Consider the following 23,725-nt stretch of genomic DNA (forward strand, 5'->3'; position numbering starts at 1 on the left):
ATTGGTCGTGCTTTTTACAGTAGTACGGCTTCCACAGATCATTTTTTATGTATTGTGTCAAAACACTTCAGATATTCATTGCTATCGTGATGTTAAGAGCATTCCATGGAATGTAACAAAAAGTGTATCTTGAGCCGGTTTCTCAAACTTACCTACCCCACATTTAACCTTTACACATAACACAGACATATAAAATACAGGACACACAACTAAGTAAACAAAAAGACGAAAAGCAGTCACTACATTGTGCACATTTGGGGCATTAAGGTACAATAATTATTACTGCAACAGCAGCTGATGGTAAGGACCTCAGACAACTTCAATTTAAAACAGGCTATAGGGACAAGTGCCATCAGTTTGAGGCTTGATTGAATAACATTAATTACAAAATAAATCATATTATCAAAATACTACAACGAATGAAAATAAGCTTGAGATAATTGAAACTGTGGTTTAAATTAGTTCTAATAGGCTATTGTTATTTTTAGATTTAGAAACGAAAACTTTTTTAAAAAAAATTCTGGCGTTGCTAATGACGACCATACTACCCGTGAACGATTAGCGAACGTTGCAAGCAAGCTAAAGAAAGAAGAAAGCTGAATGATGTTAAAAACGTGGCTCAAAACGGGAGGTATTCGGAAGAGAGGTACAGAGGAGAATATTACCAGCGAAAGTGAACAAGTGAATGAGGAGGAGGACAGTCATCAACCGAGTACAAGCGTAGGCTCCGCCAGCAACACAAAAGTGATATGCACAGCCGCTGTGATGGAGGAGAGAAGTGACTCAGGAAGAAGGCATTTGCTCAAAGGATGGAGAGAGGTCAAAAGCTGAAAAAGCACACACTTGTCCTTAATTGTTGTCTTTTTTCTTATGTTTTTTCTTTTCTTTTTTACTTTGCCACCTCAGAAATGGCAATAGCAAACATCAGCAGACTGAAGATGAGCTATTAGCCCTTAGGCTCATCTGCTCCTGGAGGCTTCATTATTATTGGAACTGAATTCCCAATAGGACATTTTTTGTTTCGATGTGGGTTGTTGCAGGAAGCCTACATTCACACTTTGGTATAGGTCCAGGAAATGACATGTGTGTACAGTTGACATTTGTTGTGTGAGAATAAGTTTTATTTTGTTCTTTATATTCTCACTTGTGGTGTGTGAGTGAGTGAGTGAGTGAGTGAGAGAGAGAGAGAGAGAGAGCACAATAAATAATAGTATTATGAATACATTTGCCTCCGAGTCCTGCATGAACATAGACTGTATTTTTAACATTGGTCATATGGTGGTACTTGGAGAGCCAACTATTTTCTCAGGTGGTACTTGGTGGAAAAAGGTTTGAGAACCACTGGACTAGGACATACCAACAAAGTAGCCTTTTCTAAAAAAAATAAAACAAGACAAAGGATTACAAAAGATTCACATTCAGAATAAAAAAAATGGAACAAATGGTATGCTAACAACATATAAAACGGCTGAGACAGATCTCAGCCAACAGGAGAGGGTAATATTGCCAGGGAATATAAAAAAATGGGACTTTCCGATGATTAATAACCTTTTATTTTTCCTGTTCGGTATTCTGCCAACGACAACTTCATTATAAATGCCTCATAGTTGAAACACTGGTGAAGGGGGGAACTCATTAAGTGAAAGTGTGAAATAGCCACTTTGTACTTTGACACAAATCGATTGTGTCCTTTAAACAGCAAGTGGATGAAATATTTGGTAGCTCCGGGGTGGAGAGTGCACCAATGGGCACCATTATTTCCACACAACTCTTCCCTAGTCAAACTCTTTTTTCTGTTCGGTAAATAAATGGGGCTGACATATATTTTATTGTTTCTTGTCAACATCTAATAAGAACCATCTCAATATAAATGTATTCTTTTATCAAGAATGTCTTTTTGAAAACACCTCACAAATGACTTCCTAGAGTCATTTGCTTTGCTTTTTTTTCAAGATGCCTGTCAGTAACTAATGATCTTGTATTGGAGAGCAGCAGGCAGGGCAGGGAATTCAAAAAGTGTTGAGAGAAGGACCGATAACATTGACTATATGAAAAATACCGAATACCAGCCTTTTCCTGTTGGAAAAGCGTAATTTTCAGTCGTCAGTGAGGTATCAACATGCGCTTGCTTGAGTTATTCCACCATTTGCAAGCTAATGTTCACCCTGAGCACGGTGTAGGAATGGAGGAGAAATGCTGTTTGTCCAAATCCCCAGACAGAGATCTGAGCAGGGTTTAAAGAGTGATCATTGATCTGCTTTCTCCCTCATTTAGTACTGTTAACGTGCCTTTAGAACGACGTGTATTGCTCAAATCCCTCTTCGGCTCAGTTCATGCATCTGAACTCACTGAACCTGTTATACACACTCAAACACACTGGCTTGTGATATACAGTAAGTGTGTTCTTAAGGAACCTGTAATGTTCATATTACTCACTGTGGAGGCAGGTTTCATCTCATTTTTTTCCTAGACATGATTGTACCATCTATGGGGACAAATCATTATCATGCTGCTCTGTTTGACAACAAAAAGGATAGGCTCTGTAAAAAAAGGCACAAATAGATAGTGGCTGGGAGGTTGTGTCTTTTCTCTTGAGAGATGAAGAGTTAAAATAAATTATATTTTCCTTAAAGGTCCTATATTGTACAATATTTGAACAATATACTCTTCGTATTTCTAAATGTTATTGTGCACTACGTCAACAAAGTTATCGAATCTCTTAAATGATTTGAAAAACATTATTGCTCAGGTGAAAATGAGCCTGAGGATGGGGGCTTGTATTTTCCCTAAGTGCTTAGACAGATTTCAAGTAAACTGTTTACAAATAATTAAGGAAGTGCAGAGTGTACTTGCAAGACTTGACTCAAAATGGTATGAAAACAGAATGAAAGTATCGTTATCAATCAGTGGCAGGGGATCATAAAGAAACGCCGCACACCCCACTGAGACTTTCTCCTCTGAAAAGTTGAAGCATGAAAACAATCATTTATTTTTCCACGAAAGCAATCAGTCTATATTAACCGCCAAGCCACTCAGTGCAACTCTAAAGAAATGTCAATCTGATCAACAAAATATTAGTCATAGAGACTGATGCATTTTGTCATATTCATTAACATCATAAAGAACAAGTGTGAGGTGTTTTACCTTCACATTATTGTTCCAGTTTCTATGCAAAAACTTTAGCGGCCTCAATAACCTCCAGATAATTAACTTTTTCCTTCCATATGTCATGGCACATAGACATGTCTTCATGTTGTTCCCTTCAGAAGCTAGAAATGTTTGGTTTTAAAAACATTCTGAGAATGTTACCTTTCACTGTTCTCGGAATGTTTTCAGCGGAAACTTTTCTTTTGGTTCCCAGAATGTTCTTCTGAGAGGTAGGATAACGTAAAAACATTCTTAAATAGTTTGGTGATAACTTTCTTAAGATATTTTTGATAACCTTCTTAAGACGTTTTTGATAACATTGTTAGAACATTATGCCCTACTATTTTTAAACACGTTTTCAGCTGGACGTTTTATTTTGGTTCTCAGAATGTTCTTCTGAAAGGTAGGATAACATTCTCTAAAAACATTCTTAAAATGCTTGGTGATAACCTTTTTTAAATGTTTTTGATAACATTGTTAAAACATTATGCCCTACTATTCTTAAAACGTTTTCAGCTGCAAGTTCGATTTTTTTATGTTGCCAGAATGTTATTATTTTAGAGTAGGATAACGTGCTTTATCGTTCCGATTTATCAGAAGTCTTTTCTTTCTTTTTTTAAAATGCGACCAGCAGCTAGTACAAGTCACTGTCGGTGTCACATGTACTGGAGGGGACCCAGAATCAGGGAGAGAGAGAGAGACACACAGTAGAAACAAACACATACAAACACTAACAGGGGTTTCAGGGACGGGCAGTGACAGTCGGTCCGTTCTTCTATATGTCTGTCGGTCTCAAATCTAAAGGGTGCAATAACAATTTGTATCCAATATGCATAAACAGCGGACACTGTTTAGAACTTTATCCTACCTTTCAGAAGAACATTCTGGGAACCAAAATAAAACGTCCCACTGAAAACGTTTTAAGAACAGTAGGGCATAATGTTCTAACAATGTTATCAAAAACATCTTAAGAAGTTATCAAAAACATCTTAAGAAGTTTATCAACAACATCTTAAGAAGGTTATCACCAAAAATCTTAAGAATGTTTTTAGAGAACGTTATCCTACCTTTCAGAAGAACATTCTGGGAACCTCACAGTTATATACTGTAGGCAATTTGCAGTAGCGTGTAGTGTGCAGTACATCAGTATGCAATTATGAGAACAGCACAATACTGAAAGATATTGCAACTTTTAAACATACGTGATGAGTTTGTATTTGATTTCTGCAGTACTTTGTTTTCTTTGTGGCATTACAGTTAGTAGAAACATGTGACTTTACTGTCATAATAACATGTGATGTGCACTCTGTGTGAGCACAGCTTGAGAGTACAAATTGAACAATCCAGGGAGGAGACTTGGATCTTTTGGTAAAACAGCTGTGCTTTAGCCAATCCCTCCCCTTAACATACTCTGACACACACTTCTTTGGTACTTCCTTCCCCTAACTGGCTGACTTATTATGAAGTGACTTGGACTCACTGTGAGTCAGACAGCTCTGCCCTTGGGAGTCAGACAACAAGCCAAACATGGTAAGTCAGCTTGATTAAGCATAACATTCATTCTCACAAAGATCTGCTTTAATTTCCTACTTCTCTTTGTCGGTAATGATTTGAAGGCAATGTTTTCTAGCACTTCTTATTTGCATGCCTTGTTGAAGCTCACTAGCAGCATTTAATTCCCTTGTATACCTCAAAGCATTTCTAAAGAAGTTATTATTTTATCATTTAAAAGCCTTGCTAACTCTACCATCTGTGAAAATTATGTTTAAGGCTGCATTTGTGTTTTTTGCAGATGTTCACATCAACACCTGAGACACAAATGGAAACTACAACCTATGATTATGATTATAGTTCCTTAACGTACCCAGAACCCATCGACTCTCTGGGGTCTCAGCTCTCCATCCTCTACTACTTCATGTTCCTTTTCAGTCTCTTTGGAAATGGGCTGGTCCTGGTCATCATCTATCAGTGAGTGCTTTTTTAAGTAGTTAGACGTTGTTTAATAGTTTAATTAATTGAGTGATTTACCTTCTTAAAAATTAAGTATACAGACACAATGCATTTTTAATCCATTTTGTATTGCATTCTATATACTTTTCCCTATAAAGGCTCTATTTCAGAAATATATTTTGACTACCCTCACTTGTCATTAAAAGGATTGACAAAAATACTGTGTAAAATACAATTTAAACAGTATACAGAATCATCAATTCTGTCAACTTTATCAGCCAGAATTTAAAGAAACATTTTAAAAGAAACAAATATTTCTGATGGTCATGGAAACATTGAAATATGTGCCTATCATGCAGAATACCATCAAGAGTTAAAGAGGGCTAAGTCAGATGCATGCTGACAGGGTGAACTCTCAAATCTTTTCAAGTATAGGCAAGATTAACATTATCTTCCATCAACACCATTGTTATTCTTTGGTCAAAATCCACTGAAGCCTGGCTTCCATTTCGGATCTTAAATGGACAGTGTACAATGTTCTTTCGGGAAACATGAGTCAGTTATGTAATGATAATCCACACTTATAATACCCTTCAAGTTAGATCTTACCCTGCAAAAGCTAATTTAGCCCAAATGAAGATCGAGTGAGCAGTGTGTTGGTTTTTTGTAACTGTGGCATAAAAATATCATCAATGTCAGTGTGGACCATCAGTGTCAACAATGCTTCATTGACCAATAAAAACATTTTTTTCTCTCCATCTGTTGAAATGGCTATCTGCTAGGTTTGAGAAGCTGACCACAGTGACCAACATCTTGCTTCTGAACATGGTGGTATCCTCCCTGATCTTCATGAGCAGCCTTCCCTTCGAGGCACTCAACGACCAGCTCTCCCAATGGATCTTCGGGGATGTCATGTGCAGGATTGTTGGTAGCGTCTACTATCTGGGCTTCTACAGTTCAGTCCTCTTTCTTACTCTTTTGACCTTTGACCGACACCTTGCAGTTGTGTATTCCCTGAACGCGGCGCGAGTGAGGAATCAAAGATATGCCGTCTTCTCATGTGCTGCAATTTGGGTGATCAGCAGCTTGGCGTGCATCAGGCCGATGATTCTCTACAAAACTTTCAAATATATGAACACAACTCTCTGTCAGCAGTTCCCTTTGGAGGTAGATTCTCTTAATATGGAGATGTTGAGAACATCTGGATTTTACATCCAGCTTTTGCTTTTCTTGATCTTCCCTCTGGCTGTTATTATCTATTGCTACGTTAGGATTGCTATCTCCGTCATTTCGACCAAGATAATTACCAAGTTCAAAACTGTCAGGTTGATATTTTTCATTGTCCTGTTTTTCTTTTTTTGCTGGACTCCATACAACATTGTATGGTTGATGTATGATCAAGCCGACGGTGATACCGCAGATATCATACATAGTTATCTTAAAATCACACGTACCATTGCCTACTTTTACTTTTGCATCAGTCCTATCTTTTACACATTTGTTGGGAAAAAGTTTCAGAACCATTTCAAACAGCTGCTGGTGAAACGTTTTCCTGGGTTGAAGAGGCATGTTTCTGTCAGTCTACACAGCAGAAGCAACGTGTCTACAAAAAGTACGCGAAACGAGGTTTAGGAATGGCAAAGCCTTTTGTTTCTCAGGACCAGCAAATTATTTTAAAAACATTTACTGTTATTGATCTATATTTGTATTTTGGTTATCAATTGTACTATATTCACTGTTCTCAAACCGTTGAAATGAATTTGTACAGTTGTGGTCAATGGCCCGTTTAAATAGAAGCTCTTGTTACCTATGTATTTGCTAATGATGCCAAAAATACCAAAAAGTCAATGTAGCTTAGTTGAGCTACAGAAAAAGCATCAGCCTCAAAACCTTCAGGATTTGGAGAGGATCTTCAGAGAGGAGTGGACCAAAATCCTTCCTGAGATGTGCACAAACCTGGTGACCAACTACAAGAAGCGTCTGACCTCCAACAAGGGTTTCTCCACCAAGTACTAACACATGTTTTGCAAGGGAATCAAATATTTATTTCCCACAGTTAAATGCAAATAAATGTTTATCTTTTATAAAATGTCAATTTCTGGATTTTCTTTTTGATATTCTTACTCTCACTGTTAAAATAAACCTACCATTAAAATTATAGACTGCTAATTTTGTTTTTTAGTGGGCAAACTTACAACATCCGCTAAGGATCAAATACTTATTTCCTCCACTGTATGTTGCATAATGTCATGATGGGTGTAATAAGGGCGAAGTCAATACATGATTAATATTCTGCTGAAGTAGCATGTGTGGGTGGTTTATCGTCAGTGATATCATCTGTAGTAAACAAATGTCTTCCTCTTTATTTGGAAAAACACAAGATTGCACACCGGACGCCATACAATTCAAAAATGTCCATTACATTACATAAACACAATATGTAGAATAGAATAATCAGTGAGGACTCTATATAAAAAGTCAGTTCACTGATGTTACGCATCAAGCTTGGAATTATTGTCGTCTGCATAAGAAGTGACTAAAGAGAATCTTAAGACAGGAAGAAACATTGTGAACGCGTACAAAGAAATTCACTCCAGTTGATCAATCGTTTTATCATTTATTTCAAAAACAGACTTTACAATCTCAAAGACGCACCATAAAGAGTATTCTACTTTATTTTACTCTGGTGCCGTTTCGCTTTGAATTCAATTTTCAGACTGGATGTTGTTCCTTGGTGAAGATACAAAAAAGTATACATCACTAAATGCAAGATATTATAAAGAAGATAAGGGCAAGCTGTTAATGTTAATTTATATGTATAAATAGATTTTCAGGCAAGGAAGATATAATTTAGATTCCCAAGATGTAGCCAGTTTATCAAAAATAGCACATGTTTGGAAATATCTTGCAACATTTTCGAGATTCTGGTTGGTTGAGACCATCAGTCATGAGATACGTGTTGCTATTTTGATATCTTTACCGTGCAGGTGAATTCGGACTAAGTTAGGCAATTTGCGTGTGTAGTGTGCAGTATATCATTATGCAATTTTGAGAACAGCACAATACTGACATATATTGCAACTTTCAAACATAAGTGTTGAGTTTGTGCTTGATTTCTGCAGTACTTTGTTTCTTTGTGGCATTGCAGTTAGTTAGACACATGTGACTTTACTGTCATAATAAACTGTGATGTGCACTCTGTGTGAGCACAGCTTTAGAGTCCCAACTGAACAATCCAGGGATGAGATGTGGATCTTTTGGTAAAACAGCTGTGCTTTGGCCAATCCCTCCCCTTCACATACTCTGACACACACTTCTTTGGTACTTCCTTCCCCTAACTGGCTGAATTATTATGAAGTAACTTGAACTCACTGTGAGTCAGACAGCTCTGCCCTTGGGAGTCAGACAACAAGAAAAACACAGTAAGTCAGCTTAATTAAGCATGACATTCATTCTCACAAAGATCTGCTTTAATTTCCTACTTCTCTTTGTCGGTAATGATTTGAAGGCAATGTTTTCTAGCACTTCTTATTTGCATGCCTTGGTGAAGCTCACTTGCAGCATTTGACTCCCTTGTACACCTCAAAGCATTTCTAAAGAAGTTATCATTAAGTTATCATTTAAAAGCCTTGCTAACTCTACCATCTGTGAAAATTATGTTTAAGGCTGCATTTGTGTTGCTTGCAGATGTTCACATCAACACCTGATACACAAATGGAAACTACAAGCTACGATTATGATTACGGTTCCTTACCGTACCCAGAACCCATCGACTCTCTGGGGTCTCAGCTCTCTATCCTCTACTACTTCATGTTCGTTTTCAGTCTCTTTGGAAATGGGCTGGTCCTGGTCATCATCTATCAGTGAGTGGACCAACAAAAACTCTTGGGAGCCTAAGTGAAAGTCTGAGAACACAAGTCACTTAAAATGTTTCGTCACAAAAATATGGTGGACTGATTGTGCTTTTTTAAGTAGTTAGAAGTTGTTTAACAGTTAAATTAATTGAGTGATTTACCTTCTTAAAAATTAAGCATACAGGCACAATTTATGATATTAATATTGGATTATATGCTGCATTGTTTTCTGTTGTATTTGAAGGCAGAATGTAAATACAATGAATAGTTATTTGTGAAAAAATGCAGACCATAAAAAAGTGGTATTTGGTTTCATGAAAATCTTAAGAACAAAATGATATTTAAACAATATTTAATTCACTTTATATTAAGTATTAATATTTAATACTTTGCCTGCATCCTGCATTTTTTTTAATATTCTGCATTTTTTATAAATTATTACGGAACCCTGGAGGGTTCATAGAGAGAAAAATAAATAAAACGTGGCCACTTTTACGATATACTTTCTCGTTCGCACAAGATACTTTCTCGTCTCGTGCACACGAGTTAATAAAGCGTGGCCTCAATTTAAATAAAATGAGGCCACGCTTTATTAATTTGTGCACATGATATACTTTCTTGTGTTACTTTCTTTCTTGTTTCTTGCAGCGGCTCGTCTGGTCTTCAACCTTCCCAAATTCTCCCACACCACACCGCTCCTCCGCTCCCTTCACTGGCTTCCAGTAACTGCTAGAATCCACTTCAAGACACTGGTACTTGCGTACCATGCTGCGAATGGATCTGGCCCTTCCTACATCCAGGACATGGTTAAACCGTACACCCCAGCACGTGCACTCCGCTCTGCATCAGCCAAACAGCTCGCTGCACCCGCACTGCGAGGGGGACCCAAGTTCCCGTCAGCAAAAACACGTGGGTTTGCTATCCTGGCTCCAAAATGGTGGAATGAGCTCCCCATTGTAATCAGGACAGCAGATAGCTTACACATCTTCCGACGCAGACTGAAAACTCATCTCTTTAGACTCCACTTCGAGCGATAGAATTACTAACAAAGCACTTATATAGACAAGTTTACGCGCCAAAACACGGGTAGCGCCATGACACTACACAAATGCACTTCATTTCCGCCGGAAGTCTTTTGCACAGCGTCTGTCGGTGTAAACCGATGTAAACAGTCAGACGGGCACTGGTGTAAACACAGCGATTTCGATGCTAACAGTGATGCTAGCTTGGGAACACGATTCTACTTCTTTGACTGGAGATGGCGTTACTCTCCCCCACCCGAATTCAGTGCAAAACTGGGAGGATAACATGACGACGTGGCCCAGCATAACGTACAGTAAATTTGCTCCTACTTCGTTCAATCCATGGCAATAGATGGAAAAGCAATGGACAGTCTGAAGGCATATCATAAGGCTGCGCACATTCTACTTTGCCCACATGCTCCCGAAAATTGTTGACGATTTTGTTGAGGGAAGGTTACAGTTCTGCAGTAAATATCTCAGCATTTTAAAACCAAAATAAACTGCCTTATTTAGGTCATGCCCACAGGAGCCAACAGTTGTCTGTTGTTTACATAATGCACAATTTACATGATCTCTTTATGCTGTGCAATATATCATATGTGCCTGTACTGTTTGAGTGAAAATAAAGTTTGATGTAATTTAATTTCATTATTGCACTGTTATTGCATTATTGCATTTCATATGTTCCTTAGAGTGCTACAATTTCTTTTAACACAGTTCATCATTCATATTAAGCTCATACTGTACATAAATAACACTGAATGAATTAATTGTTTAGAGGAAACTAAAGAAATGGCTTCAACAAGAAAGATCACATGTTTAATCCTAACAGGTATTACAAATTAAAATATAAAAGCAGCCCACACAATTACATCACTATGAAAATATTCATATATAATATTAAAAAATACAATGCATGCAGTATTTGTTGTGTTTATCTGTATTTAATGAACAACATGGCTGGGTGCTGGGTGCTGGTTCGTGGTCGTAGCACTCTCTATCTAACCACTCGTTCAGGTGCTTTCTCGAGTGATTGCAACCAACTACCGCACACGTAGTTCCCGAACCACTTTTCTTCATGTTGTAATTGTTATATCCTCTTTGTCTCTGCGATATCAGTGCTTTGTCGGCACAACGGAGCTAGCTAGCAAAACAAACCCAGTCCGCCAAAACGGAAGTGCATTGCATCGAAGGGAGGAGTTCAGGATGTAGAGCGGAAACGGCTCAATAACTTGTGTATACTAATAAAGGGCTGGCTTTCTAAATGCCAGTTGAGTAGCACTTGAAATGTTTGGCTCTATGAAACCTGATGTACTTATATGATTCTGTTTTCTTAAAGGTTGTATCTTCCTGGTCGAATGCACTTATTGTAAGTCGCTTTGGATAAAAGCGTCAGCTAAATGCAATGTAATGTTGTTCGCACGAGATACTTTCTCGTTCGCACAAGATACTTTCTCATTCGCACGAGATACTTTCTCATTTGCACAAGATACTTTCTCGTGCGCACAATATACTTTCGCGTTCGCACGAGATACTTTCTTATGGTAAAACACATCAAACTTCCCGATTATTACGCCATATTATAAGTTTTATGAAGAATATGTCCGGTCGCCAGGGTGTGTGTGTGTGTGTGTGTGTGTGTGTGTGTGTGTGTGTGTGTGTGTGTGTGTGTGTGTGTGTGTGTGTGTGTGTGTGTGTGTGTCGGCATTTGTATGATAGTGTCGTTCGTGTGCACTCCGGCAGGACTATAGCACATTGTAGTACCGGTAAGAAGGAGTCGGAGGCGGAGTATTTAAAAGGGATTTCCACTCTTTATTTTCCATCAAGCAATAGTAGTATCAGACATGTACTCAGTGAGGGGAGTCAAGTCAGAGTGCGTTGCTAGCTCTAGCTTGGCAACCTATCTCTCCGGTGTTATGCTAAACCAGGTCCGTGTAGGAACTGTGACCCAAAAGTGAATTATGGTTAACTAGAGTCACCACACAAGCCCCCCCAGATTTCACAGATAAACAAAGTCCGTGCGGCGGGGAGGAACAACACGCCGACCCCCTCTACCCCTGAGTATGGGGGCAGGCAAAACAACCTCTGAACGTGCGGTTCCCGGCAAAGTGGGAACCGGGACCACAGGACTCAAACCTGTAGCGGGAATCGAAGACGGGGGGCGACTCCGTCGTGGTGGACGGGCAAACATCACCGGCTGCTCCAAGTCCAAATGAGCAGCCTTAACCCGGTCCACCGAGACGGTCTCCGCCTTGCCACCCATGTCGACCACCAGGTGCTTGTCCCCCTGCTCCAAAACCCGGAAAGGCCCATCGTAAGGGGGCTGTAGGGGGCCCCTGTGCGCGTCGTGGCGGATGAAAACGTGCCCAGCCGAGCATAGCTCTGCTGGCACCTGAGACCCCGGCGCGCCGTGCTGAGAAGTCGGAACCGGAATGAAAGCCTCCGCCGCATCTTGCAGGAAAACCCGTTGAGCCGTAGGAGACCAAGGAACTGATGCCTTGGGTAGGAATTCCCCTGGGACTCTCAGGGGTTGACCGTAAACCATCTCCGCCGTGGAGCACTGCAGATCCTCCTTAGGCGCGGTCCTCAGGCCCAACATCACCCAGTTACCCGGTTACCGTCCGTAAGGCCGGCCTTGAGCGCCGCCTTCATAGAGCGATGGAAGCGCTCGCAGAGGCCGTTAGCCTGGGGGTGGTAAGCGGTAGTCCTGTGCAGTTTGACCCCAAACTGTCTGCAACAGAGCCCCAGAGCCCTGAAGTGAACTGTGAGCCCCTTTCCGAGGAAATGTCTGACGGGGTGCCAAAACGACACACCTACGTCGCGATAAAAGCCCTATCCACGTCAGCGGCTGAAGTCGACACAAGAGGAACTGCCTCCGGCAAACGGGTCGTCCTATCCACCATGGTGAGGAGGTAGGAAAAACCCTGAGAGGAGGGCAACGGACCTAACAGGTCGATGTTAACATGAACAAACCTCCTCTCTGGCACTAGGAACCGCTCCAAAGGGGCCTTCGTGTGGCGGTGCACCTTAGCGCGTTGACAAGTCACGCACCCCCCAGCCCAAGCTCTTACATCCTTCTTCAGCCCACGCCAGACAAACTTCGCGGCCACCAAGCGCACGGAAGGTTTAACGCCAGGATGAGACAAGCCGTGCACCGCCTCGAAAACAAGACGCCTCCAGTTGGCGGGGACGACCGGTCGTGACAGGCCCGTAGAGACGTCGCACAGAAGGGTGATGCCCGCGTCGCCGAACACCACATCCTCCAGGCGCAGCCCAGCGCTCTCTGTCTTCAGACTCTGGACGCCGGAGTCGGTGACCTGGTCCGCCGCCATACGAGCATAATCCAGGCCCAGCTGGACGGTTCCGATGACGACCCTGGAGAGGCTATCGGCAACCAAGTTCGACTTGCCAGCCACGTGTTTAATGTCTGTGGTAAACTCCGAAATGTAGGAGAGCTGCCGCTGCTGACGCGTCGACCAAGGCTCCGCCACCTTTGACACGGCGAAGGTGAGCGGTTTGTGGTCTACAAACGCTGTGAACTCATGGCCTTCCAACAGAAAACGGAAGTGCCGTACAGCCAAATAAAGACCCAGGAGCTCCCGGTCAAAAGCGCTTTACTTGCGTTCCCTCAGCGTCAGCTGCTTGCTGAAAAAGGCGAGCGGTTGCCAAGCTCCGTCCAGCCACTGTTCGTGCACCGCGCCGGCTGCGTAGTCCGAAGCATCCGTAGTGATGGAGATGGGAGCCGTGGATGAAGGGTGTGCCAGCAAAGCCGCTTGAGCCAGCGCGGTCTTAACTTCAGTGAAAGCGACTTCCGCCTCTGAAGTCCAGTCGATTGCCTGAACGGGGGTCTTGCCTTTCAGAGCCTCATACAATGGCCGCATGATGTGGGCGGCCCGGGGGATGAAACGATGGTAGAAAGTCACCATCCACAGGAACTCACGCAGTGACCGGGCTGTAAGCGGGCGAGGAAAAGCCGCAACAACTCCACCTTCGCCGGGAGGGGTGTTGCACTGTCCTTGGTGACGCGGTGCCCGAGGAAGTTAACGTCCGACACCCCGAACTGGCACTTTGCAGGGTTGATGATCAATCCATGTTCGCTGAGCCGCGTGAAAAGGGCCCAGAGGTGAGACAGGTGCTCCTCCACTGAAACGCTGGCGACGAGGATGTCGTCCAGGTACACGAACACGAACGGCAGGTCCCGCAGCACCGAATCCATCAGGCGCTGGAACGTCTGGGCGGCATTCTTGAGCCCAAAAGGCATCCGCAGGAACTCAAAGACTCCAAGAGTGTGTGTGTGTGTGGTTGGTCGGCATTTGTATTACTGCCGTTTTGGAAATGTCCAGGGGGTGCATGGGCACTTGGTGGTATCCACGCACCAGGTCCACCTTGGAGAAAACCTTCGTGCCGGCCAGATGCGCTGAAAAGTCCTGTATGTGCGGCACCGGGTAGCGGTCAGGTGTAGTGGCATCGTTGAGTCGGCGGTATTCCCCGCACGGGCGGAAACCGCCGTTCGGCTTGGGAACGACGTGCAGAGGAGAGGCCCAAGGGCTGTTGGAGCGGCGGACGATGCCCAGGCGTTCCATGGTTGCGAATTCCGCCCTCGCTACGGTTAGCTTAGAAGGGTTCAACCGTCGGGCCCTGGCGTAGACTGGAGGCCCCTCGGTGGTGACGTGGTGCTCCACGCCATGTTTGGTGGTGAGCGCGGAGAAAGTGGGCAGCGACAGATCAGGAAACTCGGCCAAAAGTCTGAGAAAAATATCCTCCCCCGACAGCGAGCCCGACAGCCCGTCGTATGCTGCGCTGCCGAGTGTGCACACGAGAGAAGAAAACATTAAGGCATCCACTAAACGTTTATTTTTAATGTCCACCAACAGCCCATGAGCACACAAAAAGTCCGCCCCAAGAAGAGGAAAATAAATGTCCGCTGTTACAAACTCCCAGCTGATACGCTGTCCACCGATGCACAAACACATAAGCCGTAATCCGTACGTGCGAATGGGCCCGCCGTTAGCCGTTGTTAGCCGTGGGCCGTGCCCGCCTCGAGTGATGTCTTCTCTAGACGCGGGAACCACACTCCGCTGCATGCCCGTGTCGCACAGAAACAGGCTCCCTGAAACACTGTCTTTGACGAAAAGGAGCCTGCCCGTGCCGCCGACGCTCAGAGCCACTACTGAGCGTCGGCACCTCCGTTTCCCGGAGGCTTGTAGCTGCATGGAGCGATGCACCTCTTTGCCATCGTCCCGAAACGTGCATGGTAGAAGCACTCACCGGTATCCCCTCGCCGACTCGGCGTCACTATGTCCGGCCTCCGCCATGCTTTCTTGCCCGCAGAAGGGCCGCTGTGCGCCACAGCCAACACCTCCGCACCAGACTGTCGTGTAGCCAGGAAGAAACGGTCCGCTTCTCCGGCCAGCGCGCGGGGCTCCGTGATGGATGTGTTGGCCAACGCTGTCTGGACCCGGGGAGGTAAGTGTTGAAGAAACATCTCCATGAACAAAATCTGGGTATCTTCCCCTCCTAGCAGGCTTAGTATCTTCTCCATTAACTGAGATGGCTTGCCATCTCCGAGGCCCTGAATGTCCATATTTTGGCGGGCTCTTTCTCTCGTCGATAAACCAAATGTCTTCAGGAGAAGAGCCTTGATAGCCTCGTATTTGCCGAGGCGTGGGGACGCTGCGATGAAACCCACTAAGCTGTCTGAAGTAGAAACCCCCATCGAAGCCACCACGTGGTAATATGTCAGATCTTCGTTGTGGAGATGCTTGCAAGCGAAGTGAGCCTCCACGTGTTCAAACCATGCCTCCATGGCATGCTCCCAAAACTCCGGCAGCTTAACGAAAACATCTTGTTCAGCCATGTTCAACATTTTTTTCGGAAGCTATCTCGAAAAACTCAGGGTCACCAGTGTAGTGCCGGTAAGAAGGAGTCGGAGGCGGAGTATTTAAAAGGGATTTCCACTCTTTATTTTCCATCAAGCAATAGTAGTATCAGACATGTACTCAGTGAAGAGAGTCAAGTTAGAGTGCGTTGCTAGCTCTAGCTTGGCAACCTATCTCTCCGGTGTTACGCTAAACCAGGTCCGTGTAGGAACTGTGACCCAAAAGTGAATTATGGTTAACTAGAGTCACCACAACATCGAGATTAAGATTAAACGAATTTCTTTCACTTGGGAATACACATTTAACTATGGAGAACCAGATTTGTATAAATTACTGTTCGTGGTCATTTGAAAACAAATGCCGGTGGTGTCGGACACACACAAACACACCGAACACACACACACAGAGCAGAGCTGAGCACAAACACACACACATCATGCGCCCTGCTGACAGGACATCTCCTTCATAAAACGTGGGGGAATACTCTGGTAGTTCGATGTGTGTAGAGGTGTGTGTGGTTAAACGTAGCAGCCTCGATCTGTTACACTTTATTTTGATAGTCCATAGTTAACACTATAAGTCATCAGTTGACATTTAGTAGCATGTCAACAGCGCATCAGTTGATATGTATCAATTGACATTCAACAGCACCGTTCAAACCGACAAGTAACATGTTTTTGCAACAGCGTATTAACCAATATTCAACATTGCTATCTGTAGATTGTGTCAACATCTTCAAAATTGACAATCAACTACTCAAAATCAATCTGTAGGTTAAAAGTCAACAGTGTCATGTCGACTATCTGTTGATAATCTGTTGAGAGTCAATATGTCAACTAAAGATTACATTAAGCATTAGTTGATGATCAACAGATAAGCAACTCAAGTTTAGTTGACTATTACATTAAGCATTAGTTGATGATCAACAGATAAGCAACTTTAGAGTTTAGTTGACTATCTGTTGATCGTCAACTAAACTATAGTTGAATATCAGTATACTTTTAGTAGGCATTCTCCACTAAGCGTTTGAAGGCATGTGTTAGGACTGTCCAATTAAAGTGAAAAACAGTTGAGAACAGTAGAAAGTCTATAACCATTCATCCACTAATTATATGCAACAGACATGGGAATAAAACAAAATGTTTTGCACAACTGATCACGAACACTGGATAACTGAAGCCAATACCATGCTAGTATAAAGCACAGTAAAACAAACACTATATGCAGCATATCAGAGAAAGAAAGTTTTTTATTTCAAGAATATACTACAAATATAGTAAAAACACTGAACAGTTGTGAAATTGTCAAAAATAAAGTTTGAAACACATTATCTACCAGCTGGTAGTCAATACCAGGCAAACGGAAATAAATCACTGCAGATTTGAACAATTTAATAACCATAAATAAAATAAACAACGAAACTTGACCAACAGAAGAACATTAAATTATTGATCTACCCTGAGCCCAAGGTCAATCGTAAAAGGTATAATATGTAGGAATTTCCGAAAAAAACAATGTATATATATATATATATATATATATATATATATACAGTGCAATTATTCTTTCATGCTAAATGAAGCTCTGATGCTTGGATATCACTAGATCCTGTTACAGCGTAATATAAGTACATAACGATTGATGTGCACATTAGCATAATTACTAGCTAGCCGCTAGCTGCTAACTGGCGTAACTGCCGCCTCGTTAATATCAAATCCATCATAATAACAAGCCATTACCATGCTGTCATGAACGTGCGGTGCTGTTACGTGTACGCAAATTGACGTGCTTGATGTGAACGAGCATTTTGGTTAAAGTTGCGCATGCGCTATGAGCGCACGTACGGGTACTTCTCAGGCATGCCGGATAATCTGTGACGTTTCGCTCTCAAAAGTTGGGCCATTTTATCATCATGCGCCAATGAGCAACTCTCATAGGAATGAATGCCTCCCACGCTGCATCCAGTTCTTACTATACATCCATGATATTTTCATCTTAGTCCGGCGCACTTCCTAGGGGCTTGCACGTTAGGCTCGTGTTGTGTTCAAGGACCCTGACGGCCAGGAAAAACAGGCACTCGCTTGTTTAATTTGTTTGCGGACTAGATTTCTATAATTTTTTTATTTTTTGCGTGTGTTTATAAATTACCTCGAGGGCCGTACCAATTGGTCTCGGGGCCGGAGGTTCCCCACCCCTGATCTACAGAGACCCTGCCCTCTGCCTGTATTTTCTCTTCTCATTTTATTTTGCTGTGTTGAGGACGTTTATGGGCGTCAGCCGGCCCTGACCAATTTGCTGCCCTAGGCAAGGTTTTAGCTGACGCATACGCCAAACTTCCCTCTTGTATGTCTGCCATGCTCTCTCAATATTCTGAGTATGTAGTCCTGTTTGTGGATCAACATAATTCTGGCTGTAGTTGACCCTAACATGCCTGTAGCCCTCCTGGGAAAGACTGGCATGCTCTCCACTCATCACTCACAACAAAACTTTGAGGCTTGATATGCTTCTTGATGATGGGAACAAGGGTCTCCTTGTTTCTTCTCTTTTGCCTACTAGGAAAATAATGGGACGTCTGCTTGCACCTTTGACCTTGAGTATACCAAACACCCTCTTTCTTTTCCAGGTGTTACCAAAGCGTCCTCTTCCATACTACCAAAAAATAGTGTGAACATTATTACAAAATAATCTCTTGACTTTATGTTTAATCAATCTATTGTTAGTCAGGTGTAATTACCTTTTCATTGAAATCTGTTTTAAATTCCTTATCACACAGTAAACATGCTTACAAAATGGTTTGCTGGAAAGGGATAATCTTCTCAAGGTCTAACCCTAAGGTTATCTTTTTTCTCCTCTACAGTTCATGAATTTGTGCTTTTATTTTTGTCACTATGACAACATTAGGAACCATAAAATCTTGACTGAAATTGATTGAAAACAATTACAAAATCTTCTGACACTGCAATTTAGTCTTGACGATGGCTTTGTGTGAATATTTGGTTATTTATTCAATATGTATGTAATTTTTGAGTTAGGAACACCTTTTCCTGTTTTATTTAACTAATATATAAGATAAATACAGAAGCCTAATGCATTCACTTGAGAAAAAAAGGTTTTTCACAAGAACTTTTCCTCGAATTCTGAGATAATAATCTTGTTAATTACAGTAAGAAAAACAAAAAACGTTTATTTCCCACGTGTACTGTATGCATTACGCTTCCATAAATAAACCCTCTTTAGGTTAAACAAATACAATAAAATGCCAATGAGTGCAAAGTGTTTCCCCTGTGTATGAATAAGTTACATATTTGTTGTTATCTTTGGGTTGGAAACCACCTAACGAAAAACGATAATAACGATAATACTTTATTGGTCAGATCAAGTCTGAAATTTGACTTGCGTCACAGCAGCTCCATGTCCAACATCAACAGACAAATATCCAGACACAATACATGAAACATAAACAACAAACATTTAACATAACAGCAGAATCAGTGAGAGAAAACATGCTCAAAGAGCCTTCAGCGTGCATTTGATCTGGGATTTAGCTCTGTATTGACTGTGAGGATTGACTGATGCACAAAGGAGTGCTTCAGTCTGACTTTACTGAATCGTGGGACCCTGTATCTCCGATGAGATGGTAGCAGTTCATATTCACTGTTCAGAACATGGTTTGGGTCAGAGATTATACAATTATACAACCTCACACAAAAGCCGAACTAATTAACATCTTCCTTAACCTAATCAATATGGCACTATTATTGGAGAGGATGCTTGGTGATAGGAAGGCACATTTTTCACCGGATGCTGGTTTTATTTAACATCAATAAACTGTTCTCAGAGCAGTTTTACGTGTTTTCCCTATGCTATCACATTGTACTGAATTTGGCTTCTTAATTTCCTGAAGATTGTAAATAGGACATCCTTGACAGGGGAATGGGGAGGGTGGATCACCATTGTAAAATTATGATAACTTATGTTAGACAGCTATCATACTGAATAAATATGTACTGTGAATGTATGCAAAAATGTATGGTATATGGCTGTCTAACAGAAGTTAAATTCATTTCTCACTTATTCTGACAATGTACTTAACCCCAGATCAAAGAACCCAATAAAAAGAGTTGTTAAATAATAGTGAAGTCACGTTGTAATAACAATAACTCATCTCTCTCTTGTTTTATTTTTGAGCTTTAAAAATCCACTGTGTCAAGTGTCCATCTTGGGTTGCCGTCCAGAGTTGTCCAATATGGCGGACCATCTCGCACATGCGCAGTACCGATCGGGCAGGGGGACAGATCGGGTAGTGACAAGGTCGAACACATATGGTACTGACAACGGCCATCTTGGTGACGTGTGTTGTTCTGCTAGACCGGAGATGCAGTTCATTCAGCGTTTCACACAAACAAATGTGTTACTTCACAGTTTTACGACACATTTTTTTTTTTTTGACTTGCAAAATTATCTTTTAAATTGACAAACATCATATGTGTAATTCGTGGCACAATTAAAACGAGATCAAAAGATAATCTTTCTCTCTCCATTGACTTCAATACATAATTTTTCCCGAAATAAGGTCCCATGGAGGTCCACCGGAAGGGGAGGGACTTTGCCACTCTATTGCCGCTCGAAAGCGCTGGAGACGCTGTAGTACATATGCCAGGCCTGTAAGTGGTGCTGTAGTCTGCCACAAAAGCGGCGTGAAGACTTCCCGCGCATGGTTGCCATGGTTGCCATGGTTGCCCTTCTGTTTATTCTTCGCTGTGGCTCTTTTTCTCCCTCCTCGAGGCAAGCGTTTTCGCCTCCTGCTTTAAAACAAATGAATAATGACTCTATATAATCATATGTAAGGGATAATGTGCAGCGACGCGGCCATAATGGGGAAAAGAACACCGACAGGCATAAAGGTAAATCGATGAATGAATGTAATCTTTAGTTGACATCTTGACTCTCAACAGATAGTTGACATGACCCTGTTGACTTTCAACGGAAAATTTCATTTTGAGTAGTTGATTGTCAATTTTGAAGATGTTGACACAATCTACAGATAGTAAAGTTGAATATCGGTTAATAATATGTTGCAAAAAACATGTTGACAGTCAACAGACACTTTTTTAAAATCTATAGATCAACACTTGAGATGTACCTAATATTCTACTGGCAGTTAGTTAAATGCATGTTACTTGTCCGTTAAACAGTGTTGTTGAATGTCAACTGATGACTTATAGAGTGTTAACTATGGACTATCAAAATAAAGTGTTACCGTGATAGTTCCTCGAATTTATGATATCTGTCTATGATATCCGAAGTAAAATAGCCTGGACTATGACTTAAACCTGCAAAATCATCAGCCATCAGCATTAGCCTTTTTATTGCTAATCAGTTAATGTTTCCTCTTTCATGCTGAGAGTACGTGGAAGTTCTCTTTTAAAGCTGGCAGATCAGCTGTCAAACTACTCTCCTGCATCAGCACCTCATTTTCTCTGCCACTGCTAAATGTTTCGCTTCAACCTGCTTCGTTACATATATATTTTTTAGGCCATTTCTTAGGAGGGGCGAAATATAAAAATCTAGACAGAATGTATTCTGCTCTTGCAGGAAGCAATGGTTCCAGATAAGATATCTTTATCTCCCCTTTTCTCTGATATCGCATGAGTAAAGTCAACGGAACATTATTGCACTGAAGAGTATAAGAATCAGCATGTTTTGCAGAAAATGTTTCCACAATTCTGTAGAATCTGGGGGAGTTGAGAAATGAAGCTCAGCGCAAGTTCAGGCAGGAAGACCTATCACTTCGTATTGCGCGTCATGGCAATACTCGCTCCCTTCACTAAATGATAGGGAGCGCCACTCCTCAGCTAACCTATCACTTCCCTCCATTCACAAGCCTAATCATCGCACCTGTTAATCCCTCTATATATGCTCTCCCCTTTTCCATCAGCTGTCTTCCAGGTGTCAACGCGCAACCCTCCTCCACCACTTCGCCTCCTGCTTCCAACTCAGGACCAAGCTTAACCTTCTCCCTTCCAACCGGACCTAACCACTTATCACCACCACCAATGTCTAGACCCAGGGGGGTTCATCGGAAACGGTTCTTTCCCTTCCCAAATGATATCCTACCAAACCTGGGCCTAATCGCCAAACACCATTTCATTCACTTGTTATAAACTGTTATCATTATGTTTCATTTATATAATGTGACCCGATAATAAACATGTATTTCATACATCACGTCTCTCCTGATTGAAATAAGTTTAAGTGATAAGGAAGACAGTCTGACACAAACACACCCATGTTGTAGTACTCCCCTGTTGCGTGGTTCTACAATCAGAGTCAGAGAGTTACAAGGGTCTGTAAATGCAATGAAAACAATTGGCCACAGTTTGTGTGTGTCAACGTGAATCTTCCATGCAAACCAAAGTTAGCCATGGAGTGCCACAAGGATCAGTGCTTGGACCTATTTTGTTCACATTATATATGCTTCCCTTAGGCAATATTATAAGGAATCACTCTGTACATTTTCATTGTTATGCGGATGATACTCAACTATATTTATCCATCAAGCCTGATGAAACCAATCATCTAAATAAAATTCAAAACTGCCTCAAGGGCTTAAACACGTAGATGACCTTATACTTTTTGATGTTAAACACGGCCAAAAGTGAAGTTATTGTACTCATCCCAAAGACTCTACGAAGCAAACTATCTAAAGATATTAACATGGATGGCATTAATTTGGCCTCCAGTGAGACTGTAAGGAATCTTGGTGTTACATTTGATCAGGATTTATCCTTTAACGCCCACATAAAATCAATCTCAAGGACCGCCTTTTTTCATCTACGTAATATAGCAAAAATCAGGCATATCTTGCCTCAAAACGATGCAGAGAAACTAGTCGATGCATTTGTTACTTCAAGGCTGGATTATTGTAACTCTTTATTATCAGGGTGTACCAAGAAGTCAGTTAAGTCGCTTCAGAGGATGTGGCTGTTGTGGAGGACTAAAAGTACCTGGGAGTGCACTTAGACGATGGGCTGAACTGGAGGATCAACACTGACGCTGTGTTCTGAGGAAGCTGAGATCTTTCCACGTGTGCAGTAAGATGCTGGAGATCTTCTACCAGTCTGTTGTGGCCAGTGCACTCTTCTTTGCTGCGGTCTGCTGGGGGGGGAGCATAAGAGCCGGTGACACTAGGATCAATAAACTGATCAGGAAAGCTGGGTCTGTCATCGGCATCAAGCTGGACCCCTTTGAAGCTGTGGTGGAGAGGAGGACACTGAACAGGCTGTTGTCCATCACGGATAACCCCACCCATCCTCTCCACCTGCAACTGGACAGTCAACGGAGCTCCTTCTCCAACAGACTGCTGCCGCTCCGCTGTCACAAGGACCGATACAGGAAACTATTCCTGCCCACTGCAATAACACTGTACAATAAATCACCTCTGGCTGGAAGAGAACTCTCTGCTCCATCGTTTCTCTTCGAATAAAACCTCGCTGTACATGTTACACATATATAATCTGTTCAATATTTAATATTCCATATTCCATATGTCATATATTTTTGAATATATATATTTGCATATATACTATCTACATATATATTTTCTATTTTATTTGATTTCTATTCTTGTTTATTTGTTTTATTGTAAAATGCCTTGTATTTTATGCTGCTGCAACAAAAAATTTTTCCCAAATTGGGATCAATAAAGTACCATCTTATCTTATCTTATCTTACTGCAGAATCCGGACTAAAACCACCAGACTCAGGGACAGTTTCATCCCACAGGCCATTAGACTATTAAACACCTGAACTTTGAAACAACATCCATAACATTTGCCTGGCTGCTACTGAGAAATTATTTATCTAATATATC

General features: G+C 41.8%; 1 protein-coding gene and 1 long non-coding RNA gene across 2 annotated transcripts; both read left to right on the forward strand.

Moving 5' to 3' along the window:
* The first annotated feature begins 4,632 nt into the window (after nt 1–4,632).
* Nucleotides 4,633–7,192, forward strand: LOC307026554 (C-C chemokine receptor type 3-like). The gene is made up of 3 exons (XM_079662038.1): nt 4,633–4,677; nt 4,940–5,115; nt 5,880–7,192. The coding sequence occupies exons 1-3, from the start codon at nt 4,675–4,677 to the stop codon at nt 6,727–6,729; spliced, it is 1,029 nt and encodes a 342-aa protein (XP_079518164.1). The 5' UTR covers nt 4,633–4,674; the 3' UTR covers nt 6,730–7,192.
* Nucleotides 7,193–8,458: 1,266 nt separating this feature from the next.
* Nucleotides 8,459–22,152, forward strand: LOC307026198. Its single transcript, XR_013804357.1, has 3 exons — nt 8,459–8,519; nt 8,785–8,960; nt 21,791–22,152. It is a non-coding gene; the product is annotated as an uncharacterized lncRNA (long non-coding RNA).
* The last annotated feature ends 1,573 nt before the right edge of the window (nt 22,153–23,725 follow it).

Source organism: Notothenia rossii (genome assembly GCF_949606895.1).
Source record: "Notothenia rossii genome assembly, chromosome: 12".
Taxonomy (NCBI): domain Eukaryota; kingdom Metazoa; phylum Chordata; class Actinopteri; order Perciformes; family Nototheniidae; genus Notothenia; species Notothenia rossii.

Coding starts and splice junctions, on each gene's coding strand:
- LOC307026554 (XM_079662038.1), top strand. Junction 5,116..5,879: donor GTCCTGGTCATCATCTATCA/GTGAGTGCTTTT, acceptor GCTATCTGCTAG/GTTTGAGAAGCTGACCACAG.